Source organism: Hylobates moloch, unplaced genomic scaffold (assembly GCF_009828535.3).
Source record: "Hylobates moloch isolate HMO894 unplaced genomic scaffold, HMol_V3 SCAFFOLD_2, whole genome shotgun sequence".
NCBI classification, from domain to species: domain Eukaryota; kingdom Metazoa; phylum Chordata; class Mammalia; order Primates; family Hylobatidae; genus Hylobates; species Hylobates moloch.
In genome coordinates, this window is record NW_026652277.1 from 130,053,824 (window position 1) to 130,074,417 (window position 20,594).

General features: G+C 42.1%; 1 protein-coding gene across 1 annotated transcript in view; it reads right to left on the reverse strand.

Moving 5' to 3' along the window:
* The window catches only part of LAMA4 (laminin subunit alpha 4), a 149,449-nt gene extending 141,773 nt beyond the window's left edge, over positions 1-7,676 (reverse strand). Inside the window, exons 1-2 of the mRNA XM_032157109.2 lie at positions 7,568-7,676; positions 7,041-7,376 (exon numbers count right to left, since the gene is read on the reverse strand). Of these exons, the coding sequence (XP_032013000.1) occupies positions 7,041-7,235 (195 nt within the window). The 5' untranslated portion in view covers positions 7,236-7,376; positions 7,568-7,676. The remainder of the gene's footprint in view (positions 1-7,040; positions 7,377-7,567) is intronic.
* Positions 7,677-20,594: the final 12,918 nt, after the last annotated feature.

Genomic DNA, 20,594 nt, shown 5'->3' on the forward strand with positions numbered 1-20,594 from the left:
TTTTTTCTTTAGCTTTTCTAGGGATTTAGCATTCATTTCTCTTAACTGCTCAGATCCTCCTATTGCTAGGGAAAGGCTGTTTAAAGAACCATAAAAGATACAATGATTATAAAAATTAAATGACAGCCTTCTTCTCCAATGTTGGATAATCAGCAAATTTTAAGCAAAAGTTAAAAGTACTCGAATTTATGGAATAAGTAAAGAGTTTGATAACAAAATACTTTTAACAAGATAGTATAAAGCTTTACCTGAAGATAGAGGCAGAGTGGAAAAATGAGGGAAAGGAAGGAGGGACAGACTGAGAGAAATGAGGGTTAACTTTGTGTTGGGCAGCTTACATATATTATTTCATTTGAATTTCACAAGAATTTTGCAAGGCAGGTGTATTTCTATTTATTTTACAATCAAAGGAACTGAGTATCTAAAAGATGGTCCAATTTGCCCAAAGTCAAACAGCTAGAAAGTTGTGGAGCTGGATTCACAGTGCATCTGTCTGGTTGTAAGCCCATATTCTGCCTGTAACGAAAGGTGAACTTCAAAATATTGTAAAGCAGAGGCTGCAAATAAATTATCTTTGGGCTGAATCTGGCCCTCAGATGTACTCAGCCTACAGGGCACTAAAAAAAATTTGAGTCAGCAATTTCACTTATGAATCCAAATTCTGTCTTCTTTTGAGAAAGACACAACACAACAAAATAAAACCAGAAGACCTGGCAATGCTGAGAGGTGGCTGCCACTCTGGAAGAGGGATTCTTCCATTTCCTGTTATTGAGGCCCACCACTCAGAGGATGTGTTTCTTTACTGAGCTAGATTCACTCAATTCTTTTTTACCTGGCCGCTATAAGACTCCAAGTCTTAAAATTTCTCTGTACCATACGATCCAGCAATTCTACTTCTAGGTATACACCCCCAAAAAACTGAAAGCAAGAACTCAAACAGAGGCTTGTACAGCAATATTCATAGCAGCATTACTCACAGTAGCCAAAAGGTAGAAACAACCCAAATGTCCATCAACAAATGAATGGACAAAACATAGTGTACATAACAGGGTATTATTTGGTTTTAAAAAGGAATGCAATTCTGACACATGCTACAACATGGGTGAGCCTCAAAGACATTATGCTAGATGAAATAAGCCAGGCACAAGGATAAGTACTGCATGATTATGTATATGGGGTATTTAGAGTAGTTAAATTCATAGAGACAAAGTAGAATTGTGGTTGCCAGGGGCTGGAGGAAGGAGTTAATCGGAAGTTATCGTTTAATGGGTTTCAGTTTGGGAAAATGAAAAAGTTCTGGAGATTGATGGTGATGGTTTTATAACAACGTGAATACAGTCAATGCCACTGAACTGTGCCCTTAAAAATCGTTCAAATGGCCAGGTGCAGTAGCTCATGCCTGTAATCCCAGCACTTTGGGAGGCCAAGGCAGGTGGATCACAAGGTCGGGAGATTGAGACCATCCTGGCTAACACGGTGAAATCCCGTCTCTACTAAAAATACAAAAAAACTAGCCCGGCACGGTGGCACATGCCTGTAGTCCCAGCTACTCGGGAGGCTGAGGCAGAATTGCTTGAACCCGGGAGGCAGTGGTTGCAGCAAGCCAAGATAGCACCACTGTACTCCAGCCTGGGCGACAGAGGGAGACTCCGTCTCAAAAAAAAAAAAAAAAAAAGTTCAAATGGCAAAGTTTCTGTTATTTTTATTTTATCATGTTAAAAGAAAAGACTTCCTCTCGTTAAATCAGAGAATTCTGGAACACTAGGGAATGGAATTCTTTATTTTTTAGCAATGTTATAATAAATTCTATAACATAGACCAGGTATTCCATAGGTAATACTGTTATGAATTTCCTGCTTATTAATCTAAATCGAGAGCTTTTAAGATAGACTGTAGCATCACGTGGAGGACACATCCTAGAATATCATTATAAAGAGAAAATAGGATAAGAAGACTCTATAGTTGAAAAAAAAAGTGCTCTATCAGGGAGACTCCCTGGTATACAGAAAGCAGAGAAAGGAATTTGAAAATTTGGTTAAGGTACTTACCACTTTTAAATGTCAATGAACTCATCTGTAAAATGGGTATAATTTTCACTAGTTAGTATTAAGATAATTCATGGAGGTTGATGGGACATAGTAGAAGTCAACAAGTATTAGTTTTTTTCTTTCTTACATGAGTAGTTTTAAAAAGTAGTTAATAGACTAGATGGGGAAGTTATCTCAACTTTTTGTAACTTATGCTACTCATCTAACAAGCACCGCAAAAATGGTCTTTAAATTGCGTTTTATATTTCTTCATTTTAAGAAATTCCCGGCAGGGCGTGGTGGCTCACACCTGTAATCCCAGCACTTTGGGAGGCAGGCGGATCACAAGGTCAGGTGATAGAGACTATCTTGGCCAACATGGTAAAACCCTGTCTCTACTAAAATATGAAAAATTAGTTGGGCGTGGTGGCATGTGCCTGTAATCCCAGCTACTTGGGAGGCTGAGGCAGGGGAATCGCTTGAACCCAGGAGGCAGGGGTTGCAGTGAGCTGAGATCAAGCCACTGCACTCCAGCCAGGCAATAGAGCAAGACTCCATCTCAAAAAAAAAAAAAGGAATTCCCAAAACTTTGACTAGAAGTATTCCTATATATATTTCTATTTACCTAATCACCTCTTCCTAGCTGCTTTTGCACAATTGAACTGCTTTTATAAACTCCTTCCTAGCTGTGCCACTTACAAGTAGGGGCCTGGGCAAATGCTCTGTGCCTCAGTTTCTATGTATCAAATGAGACAATAACGATACCAGTCACACTGATTTGTCATGAAAGTTACTGGAAATTACTCACGGGAAGTGTTTAGATCAGTATCTGGCATGTGGTAAGTACTCAACGAGTGTCAGCTATGAACCATACTATTATTGCTATTACCACCACTGCTATATTCCAGTTCTTCTAAAATAATGTTTTTGAAGCCTATTTTGGTGTTTGGCAAGTAAGTTTTGTGCCCTACTGGTCTAGCACAGGAATAATACTTTTTTCACGTTACCTCCATGGCACTTACCTTGTAGCCACTCTTATAGAATGTTAGTACATTGTTCTGTATATAATGGCCACTTATTTTTTTTCTCTCTTCAATTGCTCACCCCTGAGGGCAAAGATGAGACTATACCTTCTTTCTATTTCTCCTTGTGCCTAATTTTATTGCTCTTTTGAGGTAAGGCTCCAAACCAGCTTGTTGGGTGAATAAATGAATGAAATAATGACTGCATGTAAGGGGTTCAGATTACCTAATTGAATTGTTGGAACGGCAATGTAGAGTGATAACCCAGGCTAGCAACTGGAGGTCTTAGTGTGATCTCATGGGACCTTTTTCAAAGCAAGTGACCAAGATAAGAAAAAAGAAAGTAGATGGTTAAAGAGATCTAAAATGTTTTTATTAAACATTCTGCAATCTTTTAATGGTAGGACCCTAACAATGTGTTGGGACATGGGGTCACGTATCAACAAGGAAAAGAGTCAAGAGGAAAAGTCCCTCAGAGTTAGTCTGCTTTATAGAGTTTCTTTTTAGCAAGTCAGTTTTTCCAGTGTAGGGTATGTTCATGGGCACTGATCTTGGAGTGAAGTTAACACAACAATAATGATAACAATAGCAAAACTGAGGTTTCTAGGAGAGAAATTCCTCTTTTCCCCTCTGAGGGGCAACTCAATGACAACTCAATGTTGTCAGTTGTATCCCTTATTCTCTCATTTATCTGTGAAAGCCAGTAATAGCACCGTCACCCCATCCACCACCTCCCACCTTGCCCTGTCAGCAGAGTCCTTGCCTTCTCAATTTCTCAGTCTGTGTGGCTTCTTTCCAGCTACACAGTGTAACCTCCAACCTCATGTTCTTGACCTGTTTAGCTCCTACTTCTTTTTGACGGACAAGAATCTCACTCTTCCCAAGGACATTCTGTTACTGGCTTCTTGTGGGGGTGTTCCCATCTTCATTCCTGCCCCCACACCAGTTCTTTTCCATATCTACCATATCTATATTGGTCAAGAAGACTTTGGCCTAGTTTTTCTTGCTATAGTGTATATGGTGGAATGAATAGACTTTCTTTTCCTTAATGTGAAATATTAGAATACTGATTATCATTATTGAAACTGCCCAGTCTTCCCTTTTGAGAATCACCTGTTGAGAATCACTGTTCTCACCATAAACTCTGCAATAATGGACTCAGTAGATTAAGTGTCAAGAAGCAAAGGTGGGAAAATCCTCCCCACAACTAGTACGGAGTTACCCACAGGTGCCCTTCTTTTCAAATACTTTGCATCTGGGGGGAAGCTTTGGCTTGTTTTACAAGGAAAAGAGGAGACTTCCTTTCTGGTCAGCCAACAATCTCTATCCTTTTATTCTGTGCATATTTCATGTATTTGTTCCCCAGCTCACATGGAGCAATACAGCATGCCAGAGTTTGTGTCTTGGGCCAAGTACTCAGGGATGGAAAGTCCACAAGCTGGGCTATTGAGGAGCTTAGGAGAACCTCAGGAAGGCCTTCAGCCAAGCACCTCCCACTGCTCCATGCTTGCCTTAATATTTTTCTTCCTTCCCTCTGAAGGAGAATTGCAGAATAACCATTCATATAAATCCAAGTAAACAGAATGTATTTTTAGAATATCTTCCCATCCACACATTGAACCTCTCCCATGAATAATGTGTCCGTGTTCTCTTTCTCTCTCCATATATACACAAATACAATCTCCTGAGCCAACCCAGTAAAATGTTTGTACCATGTTATTAAGTCTCCGGAATGTATTTGGTTTAAGGTCTGCTTACTGCTATAAAGAGCATGGGAAACCTGATGGTGGGGCGTTGGGATCGCCATGGGACCACAGGCTAACTGGAGGCATTATGTGAAACTATGCAGTGGGAACATAATTACCTCAATCTCACCCTTTCTACACCATATACTTTGACCTTCCTGGAATGACTAATATCTTCTTTTTGTTTTTCAAAACTGAAGGCCTCCACTGGCATCCTGAACCTATTAGACTCTGACATTATTACAAATTTAACTCACTACATGACATTTTTTTTCCAGTTGGAAGAATATAGATAAACAGATATAATAACATTAAGTAAAAGAAAACCATAAACATAAGGTTCTAAGGAATATTCTCAAATAAGGGTTTCTTTTAATCTGATCATCCACATTTTTTATAGTAATAATTTTAACAACTCTTGGCATATATAAAGCATTTATACTATGTCAAGCACTATGCTAAGCACTCTATTTTATCTAATTTCATTACAATAACAGTATGAGGTATGAAGTAGGCATCAATAAATTCTGTCAGTATCAGTTTATCTGCAGTCTGGGGATGTGTAACTTGCCCAAGGTCAAAGGGCTTGAAATTTCAACTCGGGACCAACAGACTGAAAACCTGCAATCTAAAACACTTTGCTGTGCTGCCTTCCTATTATTTCACCAAACATATGAGCACATAAGACATTTCCTAGGGTCTCAACATTAATTTTAAGCTTCTCTAAAACTAAAAACAGTTGTATATGGCTTCTCTCTTTAGACATAACAGATACAAATACAGGATGCCTGGATAAATTTGAATTTCAGATGAACAATGAAAACAAATTTTAGTATAAATATGTCCTTTGCAGTATTTGGGATGTGATAAAAATTCATTCATTATTTATCTGAAATTCACATTTGAGTGTACTGCAATTTATCTGCCAATTTTACTCTTAAGTAAAATTAAGCATTTCATTCAGGGACTTTCCGTGCTCAAAGCAACAGGTGGAGATAATGCTTCCCTGGGGTTAATCCCAAGCCTGTAGAGAAGCAAAGCCTTCCCATTGCATGAAGTCCCTCCTGGTCTGGCTTCTCCCCAAGTTTCTGGGTATGAAGTTGACCAGAAGCCATGCTCCCTCTTTTTCGTGGAGGCTACATTTTATACCACAGTGAGAGGTTGGCATATTCTGACCTTGTCCACTCTCTGTCTTTTTTGGGGCAATGTGGGTAGGGCTTACTCTGAAGAAGGACCATGTTCATGCACCTTATTTTTAATAATCAATAATTAATAACTGTAATTGTACTAACAATTAATAGAATTCATAGCAATAATCCATGCATCAGTGATGTTAGAAATGGTGTCAATCCACATAACTGTTTTAGTTGTACAGTTGCTGTAACCAAAGCTATAGAGTGTGGTGTTTGTTTTGCTAGGTCAATTGCTCCTTCCTTTCCCATGAACTTAGGTGACTTCGTTTTCCTCCCTCTTAGCATCTGCCATGCAATGGACATGCTGTTGTCTGTTTCGGTTCAGGGGCTCTTAAATCACTTGTTCTGGATTCATTCTCCTTTACCAGATCTCTACATTCTGGTTTTGTTTCCAACTTAAAAGCTATTGTAAGGTATTCAAACAGCAGCTCTTTGAATAAACATATTATCAATAGCATATCCTGAGGCTTGATTTTAATGGAAACATCTTGTTTCTGGAATACAATGGCTCGTTTCTATTCAAGATACCCTCTCAGCAGTTGCCTAACAGCTCCTTTCATGACCAGCCACTCTCACTCACCCCCTCACCTTCCCTCCTGCAGAAGACTTCTGGTCTAAGGAGACAAAAAGGTCCTGCAGTAGTATTCCCACTGTCCTAACAGCACCGAGGAGCACGAAGCCAGTGACAGGGCACATACGTTAAGTGTCGTGGCTTGACAAAATGACTACTGGGACACGCAAGTGGCAGAAGTCACCGATGTGCTGCTGCAGTCCCCGGTGAGAGTCTAGCAGATGAACTCAGAGCACCAACACATGCACTCTCATCCCTTTGAGCAGACACATTTCCGAAGCCTCAACTTTCAACTCTCAACATCCAAATGCAACTTACAAAGGAAAACTCTTTATTTCAAGTTTCCGAACTGACCTAGCCCAGGTGAAACTCTCAAGGCAATGGGGAGAGGAAAGAGGCAGAGAGAGAGAGAAGGACGAGTGTGGCACAGCCCGCGGGGGCGCAGGTGCCCCAGCAGGGTGGCAATGGCAGGGACACTGTACCTCGGCCGCAGGCGGCAGGCGTCCCAGAGCCACGCGGGGCTCGCTCGTCTCAGGCGGGTCTTGCCTGCCAACCGCTGAGCTCCCTTCAAAGTCAAAAGGAAAAGCGTTGTCGTCCCCGGACGCGGCGCGGGAGCAGGCAGCGCTCCAGAGGAGCCACAGAGGCAGGACCGAGCGCCAGGCTGAGCTCAAAGCCATCCCTCCGCTGACATCCAGCAGGGCTCTTCCAGGGCTCGGGCGCTGTGGGTCTGCGTAGGTCTCCCGCGTGGTGCGGCGGTGCCTCGCTTATTTTCCCTTCTCTCCGTGTGCAGTATCCGGAGGTGGCAGCGCAACCAGCAGCTTAGGAAAAAAAGGGAAAGTGCGAGAGTAAGGGAGAGTCCCAGCCTCTCTCTCCCTCGCTCTCTCTCCGCTTCTCCCCCTCTCTCTCCCTCTCTCTCTCCCTCTCCCTCTCCCTCTCCCTCTCCCTCTTTCACTTTTTCTCCTTCCCCCAGAGGTTCTGGCTCAAGAACCTACAGATGGACGGAGCTTACAGTCCGGCATCAAAAGGCAGACGGATTGGGGTGAGCCCCGCCAGCGCCAGGCCACCTCCTCTCCCTGGCCGTTCGGGACTGGGGACTGCGCTGTCCTGGCTTCCTTCTCACAGTCATTCTCACCACTCCCTTTTTACCTTCCACTCCCAGGCCCTCCCACTCTAAGCTGGCTTTTCAGACACTGAGGTCCGCCTTTCCCTGCGGCCTTCCCTCCCCTCTCAATTTGGAGCCCCTCCAAGGGCTCCAGAAGAATATTCAGCTTTTGTGACCGCTTCCTCACCACTCTTATTTATGTAGTCAAGGTACCGGATGTCTTATCTATATTTACATAGATATTTTATGTGGCCCCCGCTAGTTTGCAGGCAAGTGGGTGGAAAAGGGATTCCAGGGGCAGGAACCAGAGGTAGATGATCTCTGAAGGCAGAGGGGTCATGCTCACTTTCTTGAGCAAGGTTTCTCGGGTTTTTTCTGGGGGATAGACTGTTGCACTCTTTGTGCTAACATCTTCTCTTAAGATTCACTGGCCACCCCTCTTCCTCCCTACAGTCCTCACCCAGAGGGCTTGGGAGAAGAATATCTTTCACTGCAGCGCTGGAAAATGACTTCATTACCCAAATGCATGAACTTTTATTTACAAAGACCATCTTGTTTTCACCCTAAAGAGGTGCTTTGTAAGGGACCCGGAACAAGGCTTGCAGTGTATGAGCCTGTCGAGTATACTGCCTACAGCCCGGCCTCTTCCTCTTGGCCTGTAATCTCATGCCTACTACATCTGTCTGAATCATGTAGCCTTTCCAAGACTTCAGGGTGAAGTTGGGCTACAGTTATGTCAGGGGTGCCCCTGTGGATGGGATAGTGTCTGCAACAGCTGATAGGTACCTTTGTTTACATTGGCTTCATAACGAGCTCTAAACATTTCCACAAGATCCAACCATGGTTTAAAAATGGTCAGATGAGACAACCATAAAATGACACCCAGGTAAGCTTCCAGGTGAAATAAAGCATTTTTATATAACCTAATCATAAAATAAATAAATAAAGCCTTTCCATAAAACCTAATCATTAGCTGCATTTCACAGAACAAAAGTCATTTTATCTAAGCGTAAGCAAAACCACTTATTTTGTACCTAACATGTGCCAGATACTTGGCATATGCTATTTGTAAACCTCACAGCATTCTTGCAAAGTAGTACCATTATTTTCCTTTTATAGAAGAAGAAAGTGAGGTTCAGAGAGACTAGGACATTTGCCCAAGGTCGCACAGCTGGTGGAAAGCAGAGATGGGGTTTGGATCCGGGCCTCACTGATTCCAAAGCTCTCTTTTACATCTATATACACGACACTGCAACTTCAAAATAAAGAGTATGAATTCAGAGGTGAAAGAAATGGTCACTTTTATTTTTTGAGTGCCTCCTATGTGCAAAAAAAATCACATAAATTGTCTCATTTAGGGCTGGGCGTGGTGGCTCATGCCTGTAATCCCAGCACTTTGGGAGGCCGAGGTGGGTGTATCATGAGGTCAGGAGTTCGATACCAGCCTGGCCAATATGGTGAAACCCCGTCTCTACTAAAAATAGAAAATTTAGCCAGGCATGTTGGGAGGCGCCTGTAGTCCCAGCTACTCGGGAGGCTGAGGCAGGAGAATTGCTTGAACCCGGGAGGTGGAGGTTGCAGTGAGCGGAGATTTTATCACTGACTCCAGCCTGGGCGACAGAGCAAGACTCCAGCTCAAAAAAAAAAAAAAAAAAATTGTCTCATTTAATTTCATCTTTATGATAATCTCATGAAGTAGGGATTGTCATACACATTTGGCCATGGGTAAGTGGAAAAATTACTACTATAGCCCTGGTAAATCTGATGGTAAGATCTTTGATTTTAAATGATAAAATTATATGATACAAAAGAACCAAAGCCAAAGGAAGCAAAAATAATTCTTATAGGTTTCAAAGTGATATTTTGATTTTAAAATATTACAATAGTATTGCAAAGAACTATTAAACTAAATTATGATAATCTTCTTTTACATAGACTTGTTAACCTACTAAATTAAGTGGGAGAAGTTAAAAACATGTTTGGTTTAGTTGAGAGACTGATATTGGGAAAAAAGATAGCCAGACTCTGAGACAAAACAGATTATGCTCAATTATACTGACCCACTCTCCCTTTAAAAGAACATTAAATAATAATAATATTAATTATATATGATGTATATTAAATATTCTGACTTCACAGATCTCTTCAGCACAACAAAACTCATATATTTGTTTTCTGAAGGATTTCATCTTGTTCTTTACTAGCTGCCAATTAATCACACACTTTTAATTTAATCTGGGCCCTCTTCTGTCTGCCTGCCTAGTGCTGGTAGGAGTGTATTCGTCCAACACCTATGGACTTCTTATTTTTGGTTAAATATGTGCTCCCAGCTCTTCCTCTTCATCTTCTTTCTGCGGGTACTATTATTATTTTTGAGACAAAATGGCATAATACGCAGGGGGATGGGTTTTGTATAAAATAAAACAGGGTTCACATACTGGGTCTGCGTGTAGTAGTTTTGGGAGCTTCGCATGTAACTTAGTCCCTCTGAAAGTTTCCTTCCCTGTAAAATGGGCATAATGATGCCTTTTTGTCATAGGCGTTTCAACTACAGCAATTCCATCTTGAATAGGGGCTCCGTAAAATAAGACTGAAATCTACTGGCCTGCATTTGGAGGAGGTTAGGCATTCTAACTCACTGAATGAGACAGGAGATCAGCATAAGATACAGGTCACAAAGACCTTGCTGATAAAACAGCATGAGGTAAAGAAGGCAGTCAAATCCCACCAAAACCAAGGTGGTGACCTTGGTCGGACTCACTGCTCATTATAGGCGAATTATATTGCACTAGCATGCTAAAATACACTCCCACCAGCACCATGACAGCTTATAAATGCCATAGCAACATCAGGGAGTTACCCTATATGGTCTGAAAAAGGGAGAAACCCTTACGTTCCCAGAAATTGACGACTCCTTTCCTGGGAAACTCCTGAATAATCCACACCCTGTTTAGCATATAATCAAGAAATAACCACAAGAATAGGCAGTCAGCAGCCCTTGAGGCTGCTCTGCCTGTGGAGTAGCCATTCTTTTATTCCTTTACTTTCTCAATAAACTTGGCTTTACTTAAATCTATGGACTCGCCTGGAATTTTTTGTTGCGCGAGAGCCAAGAAACTTCTCTTGGGGTCTGGATTGAAACCCCTTTCTGGTAACATTTTCACTGAATTATTATGGGTAGTAAATGAAAGAATATAAATAAACATTAACACAGACTAGCACGTAGTCAGAGCTCAATAAATACTATTTAATTATACAATAAGCCCTCATTTAATATTATCTATATGTTCTTAGAAACTGCGACTTTAAGCAAAACAACATATAATGAAGCCAATTTTACCTTAGGCTAATTGATATAAATAAGGTTTATTTAAATTCTTATGACATAGTTCTGGTCACAAAAACATCACCAAACTTCTAAATAAAGACCAAAATGCTTCTAATGGTAAATATGAAAATAAATATGAGCTATACACACATTTCAGAAAGATTAATAAAAACAAGTGAGAGAATTATTTACTCAATGTTTGGTGAATCAGTGAGTGACAGCAATCATAGCGGTGGTGGGTTAAAGCAAGGAATAAATGTTTAAAAGCAAAAATTTTAAGAAACACCTCCTACCACCATGCAATTCAAAAAAACCCAACAACAAATATGATGGGCTCGCTGAACGCTTCCATGCAGCATTGTTTATTGTCATATGTCTGTATGATTATTGTAGACTTCATGAATTTTTATTTGATAATAATTTTTGTTCATTATTCAATCATTTTCCATCCTGCTTTTTCCAACTCAGAGTGCTGGGTGGCTGGAGCCCATCCTGGCGGCTCTGAGTTCAAGCTGGGGACCTTGGACAGAAGGCCATCCCATTGCCGGGCATGCTCACACACACACAGCCACACTCACTAAGACTGGAACCATGCAGACGTACCAAGGAACGAGGACATCTTTGAGATGTGGGAGGAAACTGGAGTACCTGGAGAAAACCCACGTGGGAGAATGTGCAAATTCCACATAGACAGTGGCTCCAGCCAGGATCTGATTTTTTTTTTTTTTCTCACCAATATTATGACAAAGCAACGTTGAAAGAAACAATGTTATCCTGGGACCTGCCTTACTATATTTTCAAATCTTAAAGAAGAACAAAATGACTATTCTAAAATAGGAAAGGCAACCATTTTATTTATCCTGGTGTAGGTAACCTCCCATGTTTGAGAACAGCCATTCACATTTCTGACTGCTACTGGGCCCTTCCTTGCATTAACCATGAGTGAGGCAGTCACGGGCCACAGAGTCATAGGTCAAGCACAGCTCGCTCTTCTAACTGCTGCAAGTTAGAAGGCAGCAGAAACCTTTGGTGAGTTACCTCCTCACCAAAGGGCCACTCCCCGACCACCAAACGCCTGAGTGTAGGAGGATTTTATCCCTGCCACAAGGACAACTGGGAAGCATTTCTAGTGTGGCTGCTTTCTTATCATGGCTCTCCCTTTCTCTCCCTCCTGAGATTGGGGCTTGGTGTTCACCCAGTCCTTTCATGGCTGTCATCGTTTTTGGGACACTTATCTACCGTGTGATGGAAGGGGTGCTGCTCCATCATCCACAATGCATAGAAAACAGTACGGACATTCAGAGACGCTCACAGTGCCTCCAAGGACACTAAGCCAGTTAGTGCAAAACGAGGGCCCCCACACCATCCAACTCCTAGACCAATACTTTCCCATCTAGGCCAAGCTATTTTTGGTTCTGGCAGCAGCAGATCTGATGGTTTTGAGGTTTTATCAAAAGAAGCTTCTGGAATTCCCTTTTGAGGGCACTAGTGCGGTAATCAGCAGACAAATATCAGGGCTGCCTACCCTTTCAGAGCTCGGCTGTTAGGCCTGTCCTCAGCATCCAAAGCCCTAAGGAGGGTGTTATTAACACATCCCATGTGCCCTTCTGTAAATAGAAAGTCACGTCAGATGCTATTTTGAATTTGTAGGTGCTAATCTTGACATAACTAGACAGAGGATTGTTGTGGGGACTGTGTACTAGTGACAATAATTTTGTGATGAGATCAGTCAGAGAAGCAAGTATGAACTGAGCTATACCCACCATGAGGTCTCTAACTGGCACTCAAGTAGCAGGACCAGAAAGTGTAAGATGGCGTCTCTTTTTTTCTGCTTATCCTGCTGTCCTCTCAGACCAAGATTCCCTTCTATGAACGACTCTGGTGGATGTTTAGGCTCTGTGAGGAGGAGCAGCAGCGAGAGTGCTAGGAGGTGAATAGGGTTTAAAAGTTGTTCTTCCTGGCCGGGCACGGTGGCTCACGCCTGTAATCTCAGCACTCTGGGAGATCTAGGCAGGCAGATCACATGAGGTCGGGAGTTCGAGACCAGCCTGACAAACATGGAGAAACCCCACCTCTACTGAAAACACGAAATTAGCCAGGTGAGGTGGTGCATGCCTGTAATCCCAGCTACTCGGGAGGCTGAGGCAGGAGAATCACTGGAACCCAAGAGGCGGAGGTTGCAGTGAGCCGAGATTGAGCCATTGAGCTCCAGCCTGGGCAACAAGAGTGAGACTCCATTTCAAAAAAAAAAAACACACACAAAAAACTTGTTCTTTCTTCTGTTAGTTTTCTCAGGCTTTTACCCAGGACATGAATAGTATGTGCTATCTATGCTTCCGCTGCAGTCATAGAGTCATTTGGCTTTTAGTATATGCTACCAGCATTCTTCATCATTCATTCTTTCATCCATCCATCCATCTATTCATATATTATTTATTTAATCATCATTTATTAAATAGCTCAGTACACCAGGTTTAGATGCTGAGGATAAAACGCTAAAAACATTATTCTGTCAAGAGTTATTTTTTAAATTTTTATTTATTTATTTGTTTTGAGACAGAGTCTCACTCTTGCCCAGGCTGGTGTGCAGTGGCACAATTTAGGCTCACTGCAACCTCCACCTCCCAGGCTTAAGAGAGTCTCCTGCCTCAGTTTCCCAAGTAGCTGGGATTACAGACGCATGCCACCACACCCGGCTAAATTTTGTATTTTTTAGTAGAAACAGTATTTCACCATGTTGACCAGAGGCTAGGCTCGAACTCCTAACCTAAGGTGATCCTCCTGCCTTGGCCTCCCAAAGTGCTGGGATTACAGGTGTGAGCCACCATGCCCAGCTGACTGTCAAGGAGTTTTTTAAGAGTTTGGTGGGACTCTGTAAGGAATGCAATTATTAACAGGAGTTCAAAGAGAAAGTGCAGAAATGCTTCTGATAAAATATATTGAACAAGCCTTTTACCCAGATGCACTTCAAAGAGGAAGTGCAGAAAGGCTTCTGATAAAATATATCAAACAAGCCTTTTACCCAGGGGAAGTCAGGGAGGCTTGAGAAGAAGAGGGCAACTGGGCTGAGTCTGAACTGATGGGAGAAGGGGAAGGATGGTGCTCCAGGAGTGAAGTGCAGATGCAGAAGGACAGACAAGTCTGGGCGTGGTGGCTCATGCCTGTAATTCCAGTATTTTGGGAGGCTCAGGCGGGTGGATCACCTGAGCCCAGAAGTTTGAGATCAGCCTGGGCAACATGGTGAAACCCCATATCTACAAAAACAAAAAAAACAAAAAACAAAACCCCCAAATATTAGCCAGGCCTGGTGCTATGTGCCTGTAGTCCCAGCTACATGAGAGACTGAGGTGGGAGGATCGCCTGAACCTGGGAAGTCAAGGCCGCTGTGAGATCGCACCACTGTACCACTCTGCCTGGGTGACAGAGTGAGACCTTGTCTTGAAAAACTAAAATAAAATAAACCAGAGGAACAGACACATCAGGGAACATGATGCCATGGGAGGATGAGAAAGCCGTGTGGTTTCTAGATGCTCTCAGCACCCCCCGCCCCGTTCACAGGGTACCGTCCCTGCTGTCAGGCCCACAGAGCTTGCAGGAAAAGAAAGAACTTCCCCAGCCTCCTACTGCTCTCTCAGCACTGCCCACCAATCCAGGCCCAGTAAGTAACAGAGGATCCTTCCCCATTGCAAATCTGAACACTGGGAGCTGTTAGTCCTAGTATTTATACCTTGAACAAAAACCCAATAAAACTGATGGGAGAAAGAACAACTTTTAAAAGGCTTCCATCCCTCTCCTAGCACCCTTGCTGTGCTGTTGCACCTCAAACAGCCTGAACTTCCACCAAAGTCATTCATAAAAGAGAATCTCCATCTGAGAGGAGAATCAGCAGAAAAAGAGACACTGTCTCTCTTAAATGTTTCATTCCCACTACTGGGTACCAGTTAGGGTACAGGGTGGGGGAGAGCTGGTGCTTGCATCTCTGACTGATCTTACCATAAAATTGTCTTCACTGTTTTTTAGGTGAATAAATTTAAGTGTAGGAATGCATGATCATATTTGCATTAACTTTTTTTTAAATTTTTTTTATTTTGAGACAGAGTCTTGTTCTGTTGCCTGTTGCAATATCAGCTCACTGTAGCCTCCGCCTCCTAGGTTTTAGTGATTCTCTTGCCTCAGCCTCCCAAGTAGCTGGGATTACGGGCACATGCCACCATGCCCAGCTAATTTTCTAATATATGTAATTTTTAATTTTACTATAATTACTTTATCTGGTATATTTAAAATTTTATACAAAAATTAGCTAGGCGTGGTGGCATGCACCTGTAGTCCCAGCTACTCAGCGAGGCTGAGGCAGGAGAATTGCTTGAACCTGGGATGTGGAGGCTGCAGTGAGCCAAGATCACGCCACTGCACTCCAGCCTGAGCAACAGAGCGAGACTCTATCTCAAAAAAAAAATAAATAAATAAAAAGAAAAAAAGGAAAAGAAATTACATATATCACAAAAGGTGGAAATAATAGTTACCAGATATCATACTATTCTGGGGCAATAACTTACAACACTGAAAATGCTTTGGTGTAAATACCTTCAGACTTTTGCGACATCTATATTAACGTATCCCATCTATTTTTATATTTTATATATTTTATTATATATTATATATACATGTTTTGCACGTATTCATTTTGTCTATTCCATCTATTTTTTTTGTACGAAAATGAATCCAACTGTACATAATATATTTCAACTTTTTCTCCATGTCAATGTAACTCCAGTATGTTACCATGAATAGCTTGCAGGGTTCAGATTTGAATTTTGGGAAGACCTTCTGGTGTGGATGGAGCCTGGAATTGAGGACAGTGCTAAGAGACCGGTTAGGAGGCTGGGAAAGCCCTTGCTTCTCATGCAAGCTCTGTTAACCCCAAGGGCAGGGACTGTACTCATGAACTGGGGACTCAGGAAGCATTTGGGGATGATAGTAGCAATGAGTGGGTTGGCCTGATGGAGAGTGAAACAAACAGATAAGAGCATGGTCCTAACAAGGATTATTGACCAGCCTCTGCTGTGGCCATTCCTTTAGATCTAATAGGATAATTACTTCATCAGCACTAAAGGAAGTGATAGATGCTCCCGGTAATGTATTCAATAGAGAACAGCAGGTGTCAACATCAATTAGCTCAGTTGATGAGATCAATATAACATAAGAGCTCCTGGGACTTGTTAATAAAATGATATAATTAAGAAGAATGGAACAACTTTCAAAAAAGGAGGCCTAAGAAACTGACTTTTGTGTCTCTACATCTACCCCCACTCCCAGTACCACAAAGGAACTGTCCATTAAGATCAAGATTGCTGTCAGCATGGTGGGAAGATACACAGAATGAAGTGTTAAAATCTGTTCTAACCTGCTCTGTGTGAGCAGCTGCAGAAACTAGTCTGTGAGATTTTAACTCAAAAGCTCTATAATGGAAAATGCATGCTGGACATGCTCACTTTAGGATATCAACTGACTTCAGAAGAAACTTTGGAAATAGGGAGGGCATAATCATAATAGTGCTTCAAATTTTCACAGTGCCTTACGATTTGAAATTGATATATAGTTCTTTCTCCTCCTACAAGTGAGACCGATCGGGCTTTAAATGCCAAGCGTAGACTCAGACTTTTAGGAGAAAGATTCCTACATCACAGTCCACCACATCCCTTATTCCTTGAGTATTTAATAATTGAAATAAGATGTTAAATTCACCATCCATTCAACATCCATTCATTCAACAAATATTTTTCAAATGTCTACTTTGCAAGCTGCATTTTTCTAGGCTCCATAGCAAAGAAGAAATCAGACAAAAATTCCTGCCTTCATGGAGTTTACATCTAACTGAAGTAAGGTAGAAGACAGTTAAAGAATAAACGAACAGACAAGAGAAATGTATAGTAGGTCACATGGTAAATACTTTGGAGAAAAATAGAGCAGAGCAGGGGTGGGGGTGGTAGAGCATGTAAGCTGAGAAAAGTGAGATGAAAGTATTTTAAATTGGGTCATCAGGGCCAGGTGCAGCGGCTCACACCTGTGTTCCCAGCACTTTGGGAGGCCGAGGTAGGTGGATCACTTGAGGTCAGGAGTTCGAGACCAGCTTGGCCAACATGGCGAAACCTGGTCTCTACTAAAAATACAAAAATTAGCCAGGCATGGTGGCACACACCTATAATCCCAGCTACTCAGGAGGCTGAGACCCAAGAATCTCTTGAACCTGGGAGGTGGAGGTTGCAGTAAGCTGAGATGGCACCACTGAACTACAGCCTGGGTGACAGAGCAAGATCTGGTCTAAAAAAAAAAAAAAATTGGGTCATCAGGGAGGCCTCACTGACAAGACAATATTTGAGCAGAATCTGGGATATGAGGGGGCAAGCCAGGCAGCTATTAATGTAGAAGAGCAGGGCAGAGAGAAGAAACAGGAACTGAGTAATAGAAAGGAAGAAGGTGTTTCTCTCATTGAGGAAGAGACTGGAATGAAGTGATGGAAGTAAAGCATAGCTGGAGATAAAGTCAGAAATGTAGGGGCTGTGGGGAGGATGATTATGTATGACCTTTGGGATCATTATGTACAAAGGCTTTGGCTTCTTCCCTGAGTGAGTGGGGAAGAATTTGGAGAGTCTTATGCGGAGAAGTGACATGATCTGACTTATTCTGTCTGTGATGTGGGGAGTAGATTGTAGGGAAAGAGGTAAGGAAAGAGGCAGGGAAGCTATTTAAAGGCTATTGCAATAATACAGTTGAGCCATGATGATGACTTGGGTTAGGATGTTGGCATTATGTATGAAAAGTAGTTAAATTCTTGATTTATTGTGAATGTGAAATCAATGGGATTTGCTGGATATAGGGAGTGAGAGTAAGAAAGAAATCCAGGCTGATGTACATGTTTTGTCCTGAGCAGGCTGGAATGACGAATTTGCCATTAAGAGAATGTGAAGGACTATGGGAAGAGCAGGTCAGGGTAATGGAAACACAAAAAGTTTGGTTTTGAACAAGACTTTTTTGAGGCCGTGTGCAGTGGCTCACGCCTGTAATCCCAGCACTTTGGGAGGCCAAGGTGGGGGGATCATGAGGTCAGGAGTTCGAGACCAGCCTGGCCAACATAGCGAAACCCCGTCTCTGCTAAAAATACAAACAAATTAGCCAGGTATGGTGGTATGTGCCTGTAGTCCCAGCTACTCGGGAGGCTGAGGCAGGAGAATCACTTGAACCCAGGAGGCAGAGGCTGCAGTGAGCTGAGACTGTGCCATTGCACTCCAGCCTGAGTGACAGAACGAGACTCCATCTCAAAAAAAAAAAAAGGCTTTTTGAAATCCAACTCAGATCATATTCTTGCTAAGAATTCCTTATTGTATTCCTTACTTAAAGATACTTATTTTTAAACATTATATATCCATACTTATTTTAAACATTATATATCCATAATATGTAAGGCATACTTTTTTTTCTGGGATCTATTATGTGCAAGGAACTGTAGATAAAACTATAGGACATCCTTATAGTCTAGTCAGAAAGATTGGTACCATGAACTCCATTACCTACAATTCAAATCACCTAGTGCTCAAGATGGGCAAAAGTCCATTGCCTTTGGGAGAGATAGCAGGAAGGGATCCCTTTGAACTCCATGAGAAGAGAAGGGATTAAAGATTTGAACTGGGGCCAGGTGCAGTAAGTGGCTCATGCCTGTAATCCCAACACTTTGGGAGGCCAAGGCAGGCAGATTGCTTGAGTTCAGGAGTTGAAGACTAGCCTGGGCAACATAGTGAAACTCTGTCTCTACAAAAAATACAAAAGTTACCCAGATGTGGTGGCTAATTTTTAATTAGCCTGTGGTTCCAGCTACTCAAGAGGCTGAGGTGGGAGAATTGCTTGAGACCAGGAGGTCAAGACTACAGTAAGCCGAGATCATACCACTGTACTCCAGCCTGGGAGACAGAGGAGACCTTGTTTAAAAAAAAAAAAAAAATTGAGCAGGATGTCCATGTATAGGAATTAGATGTGGGGAGATGGGTGGGGAAGGTGCACGAGGAAAGGAATTTCTGGCAAATGGAACAGCACAGGCTCAGGTGTAGGAATGGGAAAACACATTCATGTTCAGGCAAAGGCAAGCTGATAGATGGCTGAGTGCTGCACAAAGCTGGTTTGGGTGAATAACAGGAAGTAATATAGAATAGGTAGGTATGGCCTGATTATTTTATAGTTTGCTGCTAGGAGAAAGAGAGAAGATCCCCAGATAGTTAAGAAGGGTTCATTGGATAACCATATGGAGGTTGCACTGCAGTGGAGAGAGACCGGAGGCTGGTCCAGCTGGGAGATTGCTGCGGTAATAATGTAGGCCTCAAGCGGGAACAAAGAATAACGTTTATGAACTGTCGCTGTCCACGAATGCAACGTCCCATCCCTGAGTTAATCCAGGTGTAATTCGGACATCTAATTTTGTAAAACTACTATTTCCTTGAAACTGAGATGAATTTTAGCTTGAATGGAATCAGCCAATGGAAGGATAGGCCAGGAAAGAAGGCAATGCTTGATACGGGTGTTTCCCAACTGATGCACACTGTGTGGAGTCTACCAAGCCACAGGCTGGCTCCTCTGCCAGGGGACGGTATTGCCTGACAGCAATTCCTATGAGACAGCTTCTTCTTCTTCTTTTTTTTTTTTTTTTTTGAGGGGGCAAGAAGTAGGAGGGGGCAGCACAGCGGAAGCCCTTGTGAGTGCAGGGGTCTTCTGGAAAGAGAAGTTCTCATTCTTCGGAGAGAGCTTCCAAAGGTGGACAGCTTTTTTTTCTCTTTTATGTGGAAGAGAGACTTTGTTGCCCTTGGAGTTGTTGACAGTCCCAGGGGAAGCCAGGTTTAGCAGAAACTGACTCCACAGAAGGCAGAGTGGAAGGAGAAGAGAAAATGGGTTCCAGAAGATGATATTTAGCTGTGGAATCTGAACTTTCCAATTTCACAAGCCCAAAAATACCCTTTATTGCCAAGTTGAGTTAGATTTTCTGTTAGAACAAAAAGGTTTCTAACTGATACAAGAACAGTAGGGATTTGAGAAACATATGATTTTGGAAGAGACTGTGATGAGTGTATCAGTGAGAAATAGGAGGTCGTTGAACAGAAATGTCTTTTGGAGGAAGTCCTCAGGAAAGCAAAACTAATATAGAGAATATCTTGATTTTCCACAATTCATCAATCTGTAGACATTTATTAAAAGAGAAGTCAGATGTTAAAAACTCAGCCTATGGATTCAGACTGTGAACCTGTGTATTGTAGTTTGTTTTTATAGCCTTCAATTCTCCAACTTATCAGCTCTGTGAACTTGAGAAATTATTTCATTCTCAAAACCTCAGCTGCCGCATCTGTAAAAAGGGAACTGTATCTATCTCCTAGAGTTTTTGTGAGTGTAAAATAAGGTCATGTATGAAAATTGCTCAGAATAATGCCTGGCACATAGAGAATGCTTAATAAACTTTGGCTGCTATTATTATTGCTACTACTACTAATATTAACACTTAGTTAGATGTCTAATTTGTTCTGGAGAAAACTAGAAGACAGAGAGGTAGGCTGATAACTATAAAATTAA